General features: G+C 39.1%; 1 protein-coding gene across 1 annotated transcript in view; it reads left to right on the plus strand.

Annotated features, from left to right (window-relative positions):
• The window catches only part of LOC134206328 (neurexin 1), a 532,462-nt gene that overhangs the window by 219,938 nt on the left and 292,860 nt on the right, over positions 1–19,664 (plus strand). Inside the window, exon 6 of the mRNA XM_062682027.1 lies at positions 8,395–8,661. Coding sequence (XP_062538011.1) covers positions 8,395–8,661 — 267 coding nt within the window. The remainder of the gene's footprint in view (positions 1–8,394; positions 8,662–19,664) is intronic.

A 19,664-nucleotide genomic window follows, 5' to 3' on the forward strand; every position in this document is an offset into this window, starting at 1 on the left:
TCATTTGGACACATACTTGTTTCGACTAAGGATGTTTTTGACACCGGTAAACTGGTGAATGGTTAACCAACCACGGTGGAAACCAAATTGTTACAGGAGCAACATATTGTTTCGCTCCGAAGCTTCGAGAAGCCAGTGATGAATCACTTTTTCGGATAGCTTAGATATCGCTTAAAATATGCTGATGGGTCGATAGCTTTTGATGGAGGTTGGGTCCTTCTCCAGTTTTCTGAAAGGCATCACTTTGGCTGACATCCAGGCGGAGGAAAATAGTTAAGCCGGCGGCACTGATTGAAAATCATAGCAAAATTTTCGAAAAACGGTTCACTGATGTGCTTGAGCTCCAAGTTGAAAATGTTGTCGAAATCTTGGGCCTACTTTCGACGTTGGACAACATCTTACCCAAAGGTAGTGACTGGGTGCTCTAGCAGCACACATGTTCCACATAGGCTACTGAAACTTATATGTGACCAGATTCAGTCACAGCCAAGTTGCTGCAACCATTTTTGACTAACTTGTGCTGCTCGGGTGTCAAAGCAGAATCTAAAGTTAGGGACCGTCACGAAATCATGTAGGATTTCGAACGTTTATAATGGCTTTATCTGTCAATGGATTTTGGAGATTTATATATGAATCGACTCAAAAATTCTCCAGCAAAATGCAAATTTCATTGAAACTCAAGATTATATACGATAAATTATTTAAAATTTCAATTCTTGCCGTACCCTGTTAAAAAATCAGAACCAAACAATCTCGTTCATGCATTTCCAACACGGACATCAATAATAATAACTTTAATAACTTTCGAATAACCCTGCTCGCAGAGCAAGATTACTTTTGACAGATTTCGAATTATTTTACATCGATGTCTTATTAGAATTGGTCGAACATGGTTGCGGCGTACATAATTTACTCGAGGAGACGGTGGCTGACCAATTATTCAGCGGAAGTCGCGCTTGGGCGTCCTTATTACGGTGATTCACCAACTCGTGACCGGTAACGAGGCCAAGGATTATAACTTTGACAATCCTCTATATATCAGAGTCAGAAACCTCACTCTTTCTGATCAGTTGCTTTGGCTCCATTCGTCCAACCTTTTGCTTCGACACTCATCCACCCACGGAAAACATACGTTCAATATTTCCTCCTTTTGCTGTATGGATTTGCCATGGACAAGGTTGCTCATTTTTGATGAACGTCTCGACCACCCAACGCAAGGTTTAAAACCACAGTTTGAAAAGCGAATCTAACAATATTTATCTTCACGCTAGATTTTGCAAAAAAAAAGTATGCAAATGTTACCCGCCGGCAACAGTGAGAAATAAGAAATGCAAAATGATGAGTGAAAAGTGAGAAACCTCACTGTGAAAGTGAGAAATGATGAGTGAGAAGTCTCACTTCTCACTCCTTATTTCACTCTTCTCACTTCACACGTTTCACTTTTCACAGTCAGAAGTCAGAAGTGACGTATCTTACTGCTCATTTTTCGCCACACATGTCGCACTTTGCACTTCCCGTTTTTTTTACAGTGAGACGTGAGAAACATGAAGTGAAGAATGACAAGTGAGGAACAATGAGTAAGAAGTCTCGTTCCTCGCTCCATATTTCACACTTCTTGTTTCACACGTCTCACAATTTACAGTAAGAAGTCAGAAATGAAGAGTGAGAAGTGAAAAATGGTGCAACACTTTGCTAATTTTTTTCACCAGACATTTCTCACTTCTTACTTCGCATTTCTCGTTTTTCAGGGTGAATGAGAAGAATGTGAAGAGTGAGAAGTGGTGCTTTGAACTCCTTTTTCTGTGGGGACTAAAGCAAAAAATGATTCAATGGATTTATACGGCGATTGTGAAACCCAGAATATCATATGCCGCATTAGTATGGTGGCCAAAAACAAAAGAAAGGGTGGTACAGAAGAAGTTGGGAAAACTTCAAAGATTAGCTACTCTTTCAATAACTGGTGCGATGAGAAGCACGCCGAACACAGCACTAGACGCTTTGCTCCACGTGCTACCATTGGATCAATTTATTCAATTAGAAGCAGAGAAGAGTGCTTTGAAGATCAAAAGAGATTCAAACCTCTTCGAAGGTGACCTAACAGGACATCTTAGTATTCTAAACAAAATAAGTATCAACTAACTGATCACAAACAACGATGATTGGATGAGAAGAAGATACAACTTTTATGTTGTAGAGTTTCGACTGAATTTTGTTTAATACGTATTGTTTTATTGGCTTAGCAGTCTTAATATTGTATCAAACGAACTATAACTTCTTCAGAAGGTCCCAAATACGGACCGAAACGTCGGAACAAAAACATTATAGTTCGTTTGATACAATATTAAGACTGCTAAGCCAATAAAACAATACGTATTGATACAACTTTTATCGATGTTTTGATGTAATTAATCTTGAGCGAAGCACATGGACAAATGGTGGACCAAATCTTCGTTCAAGATCGATTGTGTTTTACACCGATGGTTCAAAGCTGAACAATCAAGTTGGAGCAGGCGTGACTGGCCCAGGGACGAATATTTCGATTCCCTTGGGAAAGTGGCCAACTGTTTTCCAAGCTGAAGTTCAGACTATTCTTGAATGCTCTAATTTATGCATACGTCGAAATTACATTCATTCAAATATTTGCATAATGTCTGATAGTCAAGCAGCATTAGATGCTCTGAAATCAGCAAGATGCACATCTAAACTCGTTTGGGAATGTGTTCAGTCACTCCAAACCTTGGGTAGTCGTAACAAAGTGAATCTATATTGGGTTCCTGGTCATTGTGGCATTGAAGGCAATGAACAAGCTGATATGCTGGCCAGACTTGGTTCATCTCGACAATTCATAGGTCCAGAACCTTTTTGTGGTGTATCTGCGTGTTCTCTAGAGGACATTTGGAAGAACACCTTGATTGCGAGGCAGTCTAAACGTTTCATCACACCAAACGTATTTATCACTCGCAAAATTTTAGATCTTTCAAAAAAAGATCTTAACACATATACAGGTCTTGTAACAGGCCATTGCCTGAGCCGTTATCACTTGAAGCTGCTAGGAAAACTTCAAGATGATGTATGTCGCTTCTGCGGTATACATGTGGAAGACTCGTAACTACTGTTATGCCATTGTCCGGCAATTTTTAGAAAAAGATTACAGTTCTTCAACAGGGGGCTGATAGAACCCTCTGAAGTTTGGAGAACAAGTCCCAATTTGGTAGTACGATTGATCAGAACCATAATACCGTATTGGGAAGACGCTAGTAGTCAAGGTGATGCAATTGCTCTACATAGTCAACTTGACAAAGCTATATGAAATGGGGTATATATCACAATAGATCTAACAAATGGTCGCAGTGATTAAAATACCCAACAGGGGCAAAAAAAAGACCGAAGAAGGATGATAAAAGAAGGAAAAAAAGAAAAAAAAAGAGGAAGAAAGAAGATGAGAAAAGAAAGAAAGAAGAAAAAACAAAAGAAGGTAGAAATAAAAAGGAGGTAGGAAGAAGCAAAGGTAGACGAAAGAAGGAAGAAAGAAAAGGCCTAATGACCATCGACCTAGTGGCCTAATCAGTGACGTAGCCCCCCAGGGACATTATTTTTAGAAGAAATTTTTTTTCGTACCCTTTGAAATTAAAAAAACCCTGATTGATCCACCTACCGGTGTTTGTGTCTTTCTCGTACATTAGATATACTAAAAAAAATTCTTAGCGTGGTGTTTTGTATATAAATAGTATTTTGGCCATAACATTTGATCACATAGGCCGGTCTGGCCAATTTTCAATAGAAAACAATGGGACAGGATTCTCCGTCGAATGCAACTTATTGCGAACAAATCGGATAAAGATAAGTGCCTCAAAGATGAGTGGGGTTTATTTTGCGCACATACATACACACACCCACACACAAACACACAGACAGATATCATCTCTTGGACTGCGGAATTGTGAGTTGACATCTGGGTAGGAGCGACCTACACAGCTCTGGTCCTCACAAATTCCCATCTCACGCTTCCACGGGTCTTCCGACGACAATCGACCGCCAGCTAAGGATTTTGTGCTTAGCTGGTAGTGCAGCCTGGGCACTGTTGTCCTTCTGACATCAGCTAGAGTGAGGGAGTGCGACCAAGGGGACCATCGTCCCTAACCCCTAATCCCATGGCGTTAAGCGACCCGTGCCGGATGCATGGCCAGGGGGGGGGTGAAATAATGAGCTAGGCCTCTAACGGAGCCAGTGGGATACCTGAGCACCCTCCTTTGGAAGGCGATGAACCGCAAACGCGATGGGCTTTCGGCCTTCGAGGTGGCGACGGAACAGCTGGACGCCATCATCGACTTTGCTTAGTCGAAGCATAATATCAGTAAGAACCTCAAGAGGAGGTTGCTGAAACTTCGAAAGTCGATGTTGGACGCCAAGCTGGAGAGGGCGGTCGGGACGGCCAAGTGTAAACCCGTGAAATCCGTGAAGTCGAGGTCTTCCCAGACTGGGGCACAAGGATTCGCGGGCAAGGTCGAATCGACCAAGGGCGTGCCAACGAAGACGGTGGTGCCAAAGTCTATCCAGACTGAGGCTCAAGTATTCGCGGGCACGTCGGGGTTGATTGCTCCAACGGAGCAGACACAAAAACGGGGGAGACAGTCTCCAGGGGATGAGCTCCCTGGGGGCCGCTCCAAAACGCGGAGGGTTACTACCCCAAACAAGGGTAGTGGGGCTGGGAAGCTGAACCCCGGCCAGGTACCTCCAAAACCGGGGGAGGAAGGACCTGGAAAGGTCCGTCCACCCAGGAAAGACGGTGGTAAGGGGTTACGGCAGGCTGAGAGCTCTCAGACGCACCAGAGCAGGGAAATAGAGGGGGATGACGCCTCCTGGACCCTGGTCAAGAACAAGAGGAAACCGAAGACGTCAAGGGCCGATAAGAAGACCAAGGCGAATGAGGGTAGCAAGAAGTCTAGGGTAGGCGCCAATCGCTCTAGGGGCGATGCCCTAGTCATCACGACGGACGAGGCTCGTCTCGGATGTCTTGAAGGCGATGAGAAGTGACGTCAAGCTCGGTGAACTCGGCGCCGTCGTACGTCGAATAAGACGTACCCGGATGGGCGAGATGATCCTCGAGCTGAAGCGGGGCGTCTTGCAAAAGGGCGCCGCCTACAAGAAGTTGGCGGAGGAGGTCCTAGGAGAGACGGTCAAGGTGATGGCACTCACGACGGAGGTGAATCTAAGGTTTAAAGACCTGGACGAGATCACCGAAGTCGAACAGCTCGTCACGGCACTGCGGCGACAGTGTGAAGTGGAGACGCCCACCGCAGCCATTCGGCTACGGAAAGGTCCGGCAGGGACGCAGGTAGCATTGGTTCGGCTATCTGCAGCGGACGCATCCAAGGTAGTCAAGTTAGGGAGCGTCAAGGTGGGATGGTCGGTGTGACCTGTGAGCATATACGAGCAACCCGAAGTTTGCTTCAAGTGCCTGGAACCGGGGCACAAGCAATGGGACTGCAAAGGCCCTGACAGAAGTAAGCTCTGCCGACGCTGCGGATTGGAGGGACATAAGGCACAATGCTGCACGAACCCTCCCAATTGTTTGATTTGTTTCAGCAAAGCGTCGAACAGCAAGCACCCCATGGGGGGTTCGATGTGCCCGGTGTTTAAGCGTGCTGCAAAATCACAGTGCAGGTAGGTCAATTTGGGGTGCACGCGGCATCATCATTCTTGATACCAGTCGTGCAGAGGGAAGCAGGCGCGAAGTCGACCCTTCCCACCTTGAAAGCCGGCAATGCGCTGGCACGATACCATGGTGTTCTTCTAAAAAAGCGAGTCACGATGTTCGATGCTGCAAGGACACGCAGCTAACCTCGAGGGTGCGTTGTGCATTGGCCCCCCTTTGAAGCATTACTTTCTGGTTGTACCGAAGGGACGATGGGCTTGGCGGCAATGGAAACGGTTTAGCGGGTCGGAGATGTAGTCCTGCCTCCCTCGTTTGCTGTTGGAGGTGGTCCCTAACCCTGCACTTCCAGGACAACCCAGGGTGTCTGTTGAGCAGATTCCCCCTCCATTGCTTAGGAAGAAAAAAAAATATATCGAGATAGGAATATTATCGAGATGTACAAAGCACAATGTAGACTGATAGGACGGTGTAAACCATCGACATATGGAGAGATATCAAGATATAGAAGATCGAGATGTAGAGAGTCGACTGTACATTAGGGTGTCCCAAAAAACACTATGTTTGAAAAGTCATGGTGCTCAAGCCTTATATGAAAGAAAATCGCATCTGGAGCATTTCCGTAGTACAACCCAAAATTCTGAAAAAAAAAGTTTAGAGGATCCGACAGAGCGATTTAAAAAAAAAATATGTTTTTGCACTTTTCGTCATATATTGGCTATATTCGCCACATTTTAATCACTTTTTTAATCGTTCAATACTTTTTACAGATCGCAAAAAAAAAACTATAACGGGGCTCGTGGCTCGTTATAATATTTTTTCGATCTGTTTTCACGAAAACTTATAAAAAATACTTTTTGAATAGTGGTTGACAATGCGCAAGAAAAATTATTTTACGGACACAAGGTAATTTTCTGCGAAAATTGCCGAAAATGTATTTTTATAATATTGAATTTGTTCTAGAGGTCATATGATTGCATAAAACAAACTGAATTACCATGTAGGATACTCATTATAGTCTACAGAAAATTCAAAAAATATTAAACGATTAAAAAGTGATTCAAATGTGGCGAATATATGACAATAAGTGCAAAAACACTGCTTTTTTTCTTCAAAAATCGCTCTGTCGGATCCTCTAAACTATTTTTTCTGAATTTTGGATTGTTCTACGGAAATGCTCCAGATGCGATTTTCTTCCATATAAGGCTTGAGCACCATGAATTTTCAAACATAGTGTTTTTTTTGGGACACCCTACTGGACATCAAAATAAGCGAATAATTTAAGAAGATTAATAAAATGGCAAATACAATCGTTTAAGCTTCGGGGACCAAAAAAGTGCATGTTGCTCAGAAATATATCAAGCATTGCATTGGCCCCGGATTGGCTATACCGAGTTGGATCATCTGGGCTCAATATAGTGTAGTGCCTTTCGTCCAGGTCTTGTTGAAGGATGAAGCTGTTTTGGTTCAGCATGCTGTTTGGCTTGGTGCTCCACGTAGAGGTCACCAGCAATGATGTATCGCCAACGCTACCAGGTTACTGAGTACGGATCGAATGTACGTTTCAATTATATTTATTGAACGGCTACTCAGTCTTACATTTTTTATAACGAGTTTATTATTTAGACGACGTTTCGACACGGCGATTGTGCATTTTTCAAGTGAAAAATATGTTTGTTGTGTGTCGTCTTATGTTTGGTCTGGCTGGCAGTACGAAGTAGCTGCTTAACTGTTTTGCCTTGGCTGTATCTCAATTAATGGCGCTGTCAATTTTATTCTGTACATAGCAGGGCTGCTACGATTGGTGATGCATATGTGCTAGGAAATGTTCTCTTCTTCCTTCTGATTTTTCTCAGTTCATCAAATTTCTCTAAAATGAGAAGTGAGACGCCTCTTTGCGGAAGATACAATTTGTATTAATTTGGTTGGCCAGGATCCAGCCTCACCGATGGGCCATAATGTAATGTCTGTTTTACCAATGAAGAAAGAAAATACTTAGATCCAAGTAAAGACTATTTCCAAACAATGTTTAACAAATAATAAAAAAGAAATGTTAACACGGACAGATAAATCAACCCAAACTTTGAGTTCAATATACGCACTATTAAGAATATCGCAGAAAAAATTTACCCAAATTTGGGTAGTTTTCCCTTTCTTTCCAATGATTGCTATCAAAACTAGAGCAAGATGCAAACACCTCACCGAGGTTGCTCAGCCCAATAACCCAAATTTGGGTAAATTCAATATTCTCTATTTTGGGTTGATCAAGGTCCGCTTTGGATAAATTAAACTCAGCCTTGGGTAAATTGTTTACATGGAATTAAAGGCAAACTACCTAGTGCCAGAAAAGTCATTTTACTCAAATTTGGGTTATTGGGCCAAACCACGGTTTTGAGTGCAAACAACCCACTTTTGGGTAGTTTTGGTTTTCAGTGAAGAAATGCATATTTGGTTTCTTCGAAATCATTTACGATATTTTAGTCTTAGGAATAAGATATTCATCATTTTCTCACGAATAGCAAGTAGAATAGTATCACACTACCATTCATATTTCACAAGTTTTGCACTAATGTTGTTTTCTTTTATCTTTCTCTTCGGTTTGTTTTTTATTTCCATTTTTCTCCTATGTTACCGTTATTTTACGAAAATAACAATTCTCCACCACCAAAAAAAACTCAATCAACACACAACCACTTTCAACGTTCTTCGGCACTCGCTTTTGTGGCATGGAATGTTTATAGGACACCTCGCACCTTCCCCATTATCAGCACCACCACCAGCACCAACATCAACACCTCGAACAGCAACATCAGCACAACTATGATAGTCACAGAAAAGTCCGTCCAACGATGGCACCTGCTGCCGTTATCATCACTGCCACCACCGCTTCCAGTGCCGCTTCCGGGAGCGTATTACGTGACGCACAATTTTCCGGAGTCTATCCGCCCAACTACGACCTGGTGCACAACTGCATCCGGACACTGCCAACGGCCGGCGACTACAACAAGGTGAATGTTGTAAAGCTCACCCTACTTCCATGGTCTCAGAATGAAAAAAAAAACAATCTTTTGAACATCTATTTTCATATTTAGTTTAGGATGTTTCTTTCCCTTTAAAATAGTAGTGATGCTTGCCTCCCCAGGTCGATTTGTAATAATAGAAACAGAAACTGAACAATACTCTGCCATCAGTTTCCAAACTTTCTTCATACAATCTCATATGTTCACCAGACAAACCGATTACTTTTTTAACCGATTTTGAAACTATTAAAAATTTCTTAATGATAATTCGGTTTGTTGATGAATTCACTTTTATTACAAATTGTATCAATTTATAATGGATATTCATGAATACAATTTTATGCTTTGTATCTGTCCCTCAAAGTATGTTTATAAGGCTTCTTCTAGCTTCTCTTAATATTACTTTTCACAATCCTTCCAAAATAAAAAAAAGTATAATCATCTATTGTTGATGTTATGTTCTCGTAGAATAGATTCGTATAATGCTAAATAAAACAAGATCTCATGTATATTTAACTGGATTGCCCATACATACCTCCTTTTAAAAGCTAGCTCATAATCCCAGCTCATTCAGCAACATGTATAAAAAATGATAGTAAACAACATTGGTTAACAAAGACCAAATACATCGAACCATTCAGCAGCTGACTATCAATCGAGTTTCATCCTTTGAATTGTACAGCTTGATTATCCTGAATATTTTAGAATGCTAAAGTCATACATTTTCCTTTTCGACTCATTACTCAAATACTGAGCAAAGTTTTATTTTCTCCATTTCAGGTAAGTGTCAATATAAGCTCGAGCCACGCAGACATGATCAAGCAGGTAATGAAACTATTGAAATGTTTAACCAGATTGTACAACATTGTACAACATGGAGTTTGCCCATTTTAGTGCTTAAAATAAAGGGGAACTCCATAAAGTCAAGGTCTGTGGATCAACCTCCGTAATGAAGGCAGTTATGGAAGAATAAACAAGTTGTGTGACCCCTTCTTCTTATATGTTTGTGTGACCCATCCACTGCATTTCAAGCTTATTGTTGTTTTCGTGGGCTCCAGGTAGTCTATGAGCTCCGTAGAGTTAAGGTCTTCTTAAAAATCCACGAAAATGTATGCATTTATTGAAGAATAAAAACATTGTGTGACCCCATCTTTGAATATGATTCCACCCCAAGTAGATCTTGTTGATGTTATCCATAGTCACATTTTGTTTTTATGCTGGTTTTATAACACTCTTGAAGAGCAGGTTATGGTCTGCAAGAGCGTTATAAAATTTAAAATGTTACTTGGGATAGGTTCCAGGTAGCCTATGGAATTCATAGAGTCAAGGTCGGTGGATCACCCTCCATAATGGAGGCAGCTATTAAACATTAAACACAACGAACGTCATAGAGTCAAGGCCTACTGAAATAACAAGTTGTGCAACCGCATCTGAGTGAATGTTTGCATTCCAAGTAGTTCTTGTTGTTGCCATCGGTTCTACGTAGTCTACGAGCTCCATACAGTAATGATCTGCAGATTAACCGACGAATACAGGACTTGTCGAACCAAAAATAGGGCTTTTACCCAATCGTCGTATGCTGGGTTCTCATTATGCATCCCCTTCCGACAGCTCATTCGTATGACAGTTTGCATGGTTTGCTCGTTTCGTACCAGGTTACGGGTTACACTAGTGTTACCATTGCACAATGGTCCACAGAGCGAAATTAAGTGGAAATTAGTATTTTGAGCCTGAAATAGCAGAGTTAGAAAAAACCTTTGTTCCACAAAGTTGTTCCAAATAGTAAGAACTTTATCAGGATGTTGATGAAAATTAGGGTGGTCCTCATTTTCATGAAATGTAAAAATCAACTTTTTTAATTGCAAGAATAGGGGTGAACATTATTCTGTAAAGTTGTAGGCTAGCTAATTCCAATCATTTTGCTAAAAAAAAATTTTCTGTAGCTCTTAAATTGACGAATTTAGAGCATTTTTCTCATTTAGACTTAGGGTGGTCCCACAAAAACAGTTTTTCTGTTCTAACTTTTTCTTCAAATTTCTCAGTTTAGTCGTCTTTGGACGACTTTTAGAGCTTTCGAGACGCAACTTTTCGTGATAGTAGCTTGTTGATATCTTTTTGCAGATGAAAAGTTATTCGCATTTTGCCAAAAAAATGGGTTTTTAAATGGCAATATCTCTGGATGGCGCAGCCATAATTTCAATCTTTTAACACCATTTCAAAGAGTAAGCCCTAGAGTATATCATATCAAAAATCAGGGAGGTGTTTTTCTTGTATCTAAAGTGACATCGGTTTAAATTTGTTAATTTTTGCCTTTCTCGTACTTCAAGGTGTGACGAAAATACTCCAAAGACGATTTTATAATAGAGCACCAGAGATCCTTAGTGTTATAAACCAATCAACTAAGCTCGACGAGTTAAGTTGATGTAATTGTGTTTGTAAGTATGGCAAAAAATTGCATTCACCTTTCTGGTATTTATACTTGACCTTCTGGCACACATCGAGTAAAGTGAAATATCTGTTTAGTCTGGTGACCAAGTTGCACCAAACCACCATTCCTCACAAAATTATCAATCTCTATCTATTTTCCAAGATCCAAAGGTATATTAGCAATTTTGAATATAAAAATTGCGGTTGTAGAAAAAATGTACAATAATAAAACTGAGCATAATTTCCATGAATGACCCATTCTTTGGGAGTGTTTATTGTTTAGGTAATTTCCAGAAAAAAAAACAAAACTTCCATAAATAAACCAGAATAGAAATAAAAACTGCTAAAATTTCCACAAAATGATTGTATATTCCATAAAAATTTTAAAAAATTACTGAAATCAATGAAGAACAATAAAATTAAATAAAATTTTCATTGAAAAATACAGAAAACAATAAAACGGAGCATAATTTGCATGAATGACCCCTGCTTTGGGAGTGTTTATTGTTCAAGGAAAATTTGATTTTATTTAATTGATTTTTTATCTCTTTATGTAGTTTTCCTATTTTCTTCTCCATATAATTTTTTTTGTGGAATGTTTACAATGTATATAGAAAAAAAATGTTATGGAAAATTTTGCAATTGTTTATTGTTTTAATTAAGAAAATTATATTTTTCCAAAGAAGAATTTCGATTTCTTTGTGGAAAATTATTCTTGCATAATTGTTATTTTCAGTTCAAAATGACTAATGCCTTTTATGATTTTTTTTAAATTATTTATGTTTCCAAAAATTTTGAATTATGGGATTTTTTTACTTTATTTATTTATTGCTTATTTACAATTTCCTATCTTGGACAATATATTTCTTTTATGCATATCATAAGTATGATTACTTCTATTGATTAAGACCCTTTAGTAGCTTCAAGTGCCTGATATTTGCATCAAAACTGTATATTTGATCTCGAATGTGATGAATAATAGCAAGCTGTGATCTTTTCCACTCAGAATTGTCAGAACGTTACATAATGAAGCAAGGTAAGGTCACTTTCTGGAGAGCTGACATTCAAATAACGATAATACTTTTTCAACAGTGATTCAGCTGGCCGATCTCATCTTCCTTCTTTTGAAGGAAACACACTGAAAAATTTACTAGAATTTGTAAAGAATCGAATTTCCTAGAAGTAAACGAAAATTTGGTGAAAAAGAAGCTAAGCCTCGTGTTGCTGAAATTCCGAAAGCTATGGCGAGAAGCTGGCCGGAAACGGGACCATTTTTTCAAGTTGAACGAAGCTTGGATCGCAGGAGAATTTGTAGTCGATATCCATTCTCCTTCAAAATCATCTGGCTGCCGTACTTTCGCTGCTTTGACATCCAAAACAAAGAAAAAGCGGATTGAGTCCATACTTAATCAATTTTCAATGGAGGAGATTTTGTTTGCTGCTGCGACTTCCGTAGCCCGGGCAGGGTTTCGTAAAGCTGGGAAATTGATTCAAAAATTGTCAGAAAACCCTGATGCAGCATTCGAGCTGCAGCGTTCGGCAGAACGTTCAAATCAAGATGTTGTAGCTCTAACAGCGGAGGAAGCTCTTGCATTTTATGCAAAAATGATTTTTCTAAAGCTCAGTATTCGAATATCAGACAGCAAACTATCGTCAAAGGCGTCGATATATTTCCAGCGTATAACAAACTGGTCGAAGCAAAAAGTTGTGTTATCCTACAGGTATACAAAATAACTAATCCATAGTACATGATAAATACTAATGAAAATTTCTGATAGGTCTTTCTATAAATCCATCAGCTGCAGAAGTGCCGTTACAAGAGCTTGTCGAGCATACCTCGAAGCGCCTTCTGGAAAGCGTGGATAGTAAAGAATTACTTTCAAATAGTGGACCGTATGATGGGTACACAATTATTTATAAGTGGGGCTGTGACGGAAGCAGCAATCACGCCAGGTATAAGCAATGCTTTTTGATGAAGACGAGAATAAGGAATTACACGAATATTCCGATTCACACATATTCGCCTTCTCGATGGTTCCTTTAAGGTTGATTGGCCATCGTGAAGCAGATGAAATTGATGAAATTGTGTGGAACAATGACCTGCCCTCATCCGTTTCGTTGTGCAGACCCATTAAATTAATGTTTGCAAAAGAGTCAGCCGAATTAACGAAACGCGAGGTTTCGTTGATGAACTCGCAAATTCAAAATTTGAAAAACATTAAATTAACTGTGGCGGATCGAGAGGTATCCGTTCAAACAGAGATGCTGTTTACGATGATGGATACAAAGGTCGTCAATGATTTAACTGGAACATATTCGCAAGCTTGTTACATCTGTGGAAGGTCAGGAAAATGCTTGAACAATTCCAGAATTGATTCAGATTCTGATGATCCAGGCAAATATAAATATGGATTTTCTCCTCTTCATGCATATATCAGAACAATGGAAATGCTTTTAAAGGTCTCCTATAGACTTGCCCTTGATAAACCAACATGGCGTGTAAGCAAGTCGAATGAAGCGGTGAAAATTAGAGAAACGGAAATTCGAAACAAGATGCGAGCGGAACTAGGTACGTACTGTAATAACAAATATTAGTAATTCGGTAGATTAAGTTATATCCATCCTTTTGTGCAACAGGATTACGCATTAGTGAACCTGTTCCCGGTGGTGGAAATTCAAATGACGGGAACACAGCCCGCAAGTTCTTTCGTGAATGGAAAATCACTGCGAAAATTACCGGTCTGGATGAGAGCTTGTTAGAGCGTTTCTTCATCCTTCTTACCGTTATAAACTCTAAATCAAAAGTCAATCACAAATCTTTCGAGATTTACGCAGAAGAGACAAGAGCTTTGTATGAGAAGCGTTATGGTTGGTATACATTGTCCCCAACAGTTCATAAACTGTTGGTACATGGAGCGGCAATCATAAAATACACAATACTTCCGGTTGGAATGTGTAGCGAAGAAGTACAAGAAACGAGGAACAAAAGTATTCGAAGATATCGAGAGTTCCACTCCAGAAAATTCAATAGAATGGTAAACATCGAAGACGTCTTCAGAAGGTTGCTGTTATCGTCAGACCCCGTAATTTCGATGAATAATGTTGGAATTGTCTCAAGAAAAGATTATTCAGAATTACCAGATAAAGCAATGCAGTTAGTTATTGAAAATTAGTTCTATCTGATACTAGTAGGACAAGTGAATTTATGACTTTATTATTATTCCAATAATAAATTACAAAAAAATAAAATAAACAATATGAAATCAAAAAATTTGAAAGAGTGTTTTTGAGCCACCTTGTTAATTACTTTTCCTTGTGCACCTTGAACCTTTTATTTAGTCATATTTATCGGAGTTTTCTATTTAATCACTTCTAATATCTTCTCAATTGATAGAGAACTAATTTTGTGAGGAATGGTGGTTTGGTTCAACTTGGTCACCAGACTAAACAGATATTTCACTTTTACTCGATGTGTGCCGGAAGGTCAAGGATAAATACCCAAAAGGTGAATGCAATTTTTTTGCCATACATACAAACATACAATTACATCAACTTAACTCGTCGAGCTTAGTTGATTGGTTTATAACACTAAGGATCTTTGGTGCTCTATTATAAAATCGTCTTTGGAGTATTTTCGTCACACCTTGAAGTACGAGAAAGGCAAAAATTAACAAATTTAAACCGATGTCACTTCAGATACACAAGAAAAACACCTCCCTGATTTTTTGATATGATATACTCTAGGGCCTACTCTTTAAAATGGTGTTAAAAGATTGAAATTATGGCTGCGCCATCCAGAGATATTGCCATTTAAAAAAACCCATTTTTTTTGGCAAAATGCGAATAACTTTTCATTTGCAAAAGATATCAACAAGCTACTATCACGAAAAGTTGCGTCTCAAAAAGCGCTAAAAGTCGTCCGAAGACGACTAAACTGAGAAATTTGAAGAAAAAAAGTTATAACAGAAAAACTGTTTTTTGTGGGACCACCCTAAGTCTAAATGAGAAAAATGCTTTAAATTCGTCAATTTAAGAGCTACACGAAACATTTTTTTAGCAAAATGATTGGAATTAGCTAGGCTACAACTTTACAGAATAATATTCACCCCTATTCTTGCAATTAAAAAAGTAGATTCTTACATTCCATGAAAATGAGGACCACCCAAATTTTCATCAACATCCGGATAAAGTTCTTACTATTTGGAACAACTTTGTGGAACAAAGGTTTTTTCTAACTCTGCTATTCCAGGCTCAAAATACTAATTTCCACTTAATTTCGCTCTGTGGACCATTGTGCATTGCAAAGAAGCCCGAAGCTTTTCCCAAGGTGTGTGGTACAAACAACGGGAGGAAACTGACCAAAAGCTCGTCATAGCTGATAGGACGGATCTTCCAGCGCTTTTTATGCACAGCACGTATCAAGATTTCTGATATCCTCTTCAACCGGTGGATGGTCGATTCTGCTTACACTCATGGTGAACAGTGAAATAACGTTGTTCAACGCATTAACTAACCACAAACTAAAACGTCATCGGATTTCGTTATTCGCATATTTCGTTTACCTAGACTCTATATACTCTCAAGCACATTAGTCTATTGTAGGGTAGCCTGTCGACCGGAAATAAAGTGAATCGTTTTTATATTTGCCTAATATGTAGTAATTTCATCCGAGTATGTGAATTTTGGTTTTATATGAAAATTATGAGAGACCTGTCTACTAAACTGGCCCAAATCACAGGCACTAAGAATTCACTATCTTTCACTTATGGCTTTGTCAACTTCTCCGGTTAAATGAACGACTTGAAACGGTTTGGAATTCCGGAGCTCCAAAAAGATTTTCCGAAGAAACCCGTGAAATAATATTTAAAGAAATTTCTGAAAAATTATTGAACGAATGCCCTAAGCACTTTTTAAAGAAATTTAAGGTAGTCGGATATCTCCTCGATTTATTTTATAAATTCGTTCGGAACTCACAAAGAAGATTCCTAGGGTTGCTTTCTTAAAGGAATTCCCGGAGGAAATTCTAAAAGAATATCTGTAGGAAAATTTGGAGCAATTCTTGAAATATTTTTAATAAGATTTTCTAATGGGATTTCCGATGAAATGACTAAAAATAATTCCATAGGAATTTCCGAAATAATTCCTTTAGGAACTTGCAACGCTTTTTCCGAAACAGTTCCAAAGAAATTCTCGAGGAAAGTTCCCAAAGAATTTCTGAGGAAAGTTGAGAATGTAATTTGATTTTTACAAAAAAAATGCTTAGAAGATTTTTGAAATTTTAAAATAACACCTGGACGAACTTTCCAAGAAATTTCCAGAAGAGTTTCCGAAGGTGTTCTTGATGGAAATTCTCAACACGTAAAACAATTAATTTTGTTGATTCTTAAGATTTCCAATGCTTTTTTGTCAAAGCAGAGGATTCCCCTTTCCTCGTTTGTCGGGTGAAGATCACTGCGTCCAGATTTTAGGACTATTGTGATATACCCTTTTGCTGTGAAATACGTAAGTTATCTCAGTAACATGTTTGTCACTGAGATACCTTGGTATCGACTGAACTCAAGACCATCTATTATTGATGAATAGAGATCCTGAGTTACAGTATGTGACTCCCCCATTATGGCGAGACTAGCTTTATGAAGCCAACCACGTCCTTGGGGGATAAGATCCATATGTCAGCAGGCCCTAAAAAGGGCTTGCTGAGAACTTTGAACCTACGTTGAGTGAGTGCACTGCATTGCTCCGATCTTTTGTAGATGGTATCTGCAGGGCAGTGTCCAGTTATTAGACCGGTGTAGATGTTGAGATCCCTATTGTTGAGACCTAATAGATGTTGGGTTGTCTTGGGGTTAATCGTTACGAGCCTTTTGGATTGGCTCGTATGGGGAAGTGCATTCCAGTTTGATGTGATTTGACTGACCATATATTTGTTCAGTTCCATTTTTACAGAGCAGTCTGAGATCCCGCAGAAGTGCTCAGGGCCAATGAACCTTTCATTAGATCCATTCCTGGCTAGCTCATCAGCAATCTCGTTTCCCTCTAGACCCGTATGTCCTGGGATCCAATATAGGTAGACTCGATTGCGTATGGATAAGTTTTTCAAAGCCAGAATGCATTCCCACACTAGCTTTGAGTTACAAGTGTAGTTATTAAGCGACGTAAGTGCCGCTTGGCTGTCAGAGAAAATACATATTTTTGCAAATCTATACTTTCTCCTCAGGCATAATAACACGCATTCTAATATTGCATATATTTCCGCCTGAAATATCAGGGCCACTGTCCTAAGTGGACAGAAATTTATGTTGTAGGGCCATAGATTCCGGATCCTGTCAGATTATTCATTTTCGAACCATCTGTGAAGAAATTTATAGAGCCTGTTGGAACGCTGGGTCCACCTCCACATCGTAAGGTAAGTCATAATTGACTACCGTTTCCATCCAGTCACTACAAATTCCTATTGCGGGATTTATGGCAAATTCATTTAATATGCTGAGGTGACCCGTAAGGTCTCCCGACAGCAGTGTTTTTGTTCTCTTTAACCTTAGAGCACTTTTTCCGCTTCCAGCTTTATGAATTGATCTAACCGGGGCAGGTGAAGCATTGCGTCTAGGGCCAAAGTGGGTGTACTACGAACTGCACCAGTGATGGCTATGCAAGCGGTGCGTTGGATTTTGTTGAGCTTAGCCCTTGCAGCAGCCTCATTAGTTTTAGGCCACCAGACAAGGGAAGCGTAAGTTGTCCTGGGACGGACAATGGTTTTATATATCCACATGATCATACTTGGTTTTAGGCCCCATCTTTTACCAAGGGTTTTTGAACAAACCCAAAGTGTATTGAGACCTTTCTGCACAACTGATTGGAGATGAGAGTTCCAATTAAGCTTTGCGTCGAGTATGACACCTAGATATTTTACTTCACTTGAATTAACTAATTGTGTTTGATTCAAGAAAAGGGGTTTCAGTTGTACCTTTCTCCGTTTGGTGAAAGGGATAATGGAAGTTTTTGTAGGATTTATGCCTAGTTGCTCCTTTTGACACCAGGAAAAAGTGTGATTTAGGGCAGATTGCATTCTTTCCACGATAACACTTTCGAATTTGCCTCGTACAATAATGACAAGCAGAGGATTAATGATACGCTTGAAGAAAAATACGTTGCATAAGCCACATACATTCCAAAACGAATACTTTTAATTGGGTCATGAACTTTATAAGCTTTTTTTCTCGTTTTGTTGGGTAGAGATCGTTTATTAGATGGCTCAATGCATTGCATTAGCATTTTCAAATATATTTTGCCAAAATCTATAAGCCACCTTGCAATCGAAAGGACTGCTCTACGGGCCTCCCCATACAAACAGGCGGACAAAAATATTTTCTTCCTTCTTTCGAACTTATAAGATATTTTGATGTTGTCATAACAGGGAAATGTTGCTAAGCAACAATCTCAGTCATTTCGCAACTAAATTTTGAAAAGGGCCTAGTATTTTGACTCTTCAACAAAAAAATATATAAATCTCCAAACGACATTGAATTTTTATTCACAAAATATCAAGAACAAATAGGGAAGAACTTTTAATATAGTAGGGAGGTGGTACGGTTGTGGGCACCCCCACGAATCTATTGACAGAAAGCAGATAATGTTATTCTGATATCTGTCATTTATTTGCTATCGAAACACGATGTCTTGTGCAGAATACCAAACTAAATAGACACCTCTACTTTAAACTATGAACAAATAAAAAAATGCTCACATGAAAATCAACACGAAAGTTTTGTTTGACCTTTTTCAAAGTGTCATAAACTGGTGTGAGTGAGTTGAAGAAGTGAGCTCTAATGCGTATTCATACGGTAAATTTAGTCTATTTTGTGATTCAATAACGATTGTCATCAAAATTAAGGCTTGAAAATTTTTTCATCACTTTCTTGAAACGCTGCTAAATTCTATTGTGGGCACCTTTAGTGGTTTGGTTATGGGCACCCTCTTTTTATCTACAAATTGTTCAATATCACTGAGGTTATCAACATACATATCAACAAACTTATTTTGATGCTGTTTTTATGGATTTTATTTGAATTTTTCAGTTATAAGTTATTGTAATAATAAGTTTTTTAATGTATTTGTTTTTAGGCGCATCTCACCATTGTATATGCACTTTTTAGAACTAAGCGTTGATCGATTTACACGCAGCAAGTTGCATTCGACGGAAAATTCAGTCTTATTGTTTGCCATTTAAAATTGGACTTTTTAGACATTGGCTTTAGTTTTTGACAAATTATCTTTTGCCTTTCTCGTATACTAAGTATACGGTAAAGGCTATATGATCGCTCCAAAAACAAACTTTTTATAGAAGGCCCGGAGACCCATAGTGTTATATACCAATCGACTCAGTTCGACGAATTGAGGTGATGTCTGTGTGTGTGTGTGTGTGTATGTGTGTGTGTGTGTGTGTGTGTGTGTGCGCAAAACTACTAAAAAAAATGTCACTCATTTTTCGGGCACTTACCCTCAACCGATTTGCTCGCAACAAGTTGCATTCGACGCAGAATCCTGTCCCATTGTTTCCTATTTGA

This window comes from Armigeres subalbatus, chromosome 1 (genome assembly GCF_024139115.2).
Source record: "Armigeres subalbatus isolate Guangzhou_Male chromosome 1, GZ_Asu_2, whole genome shotgun sequence".
Taxonomy (NCBI): domain Eukaryota; kingdom Metazoa; phylum Arthropoda; class Insecta; order Diptera; family Culicidae; genus Armigeres; species Armigeres subalbatus.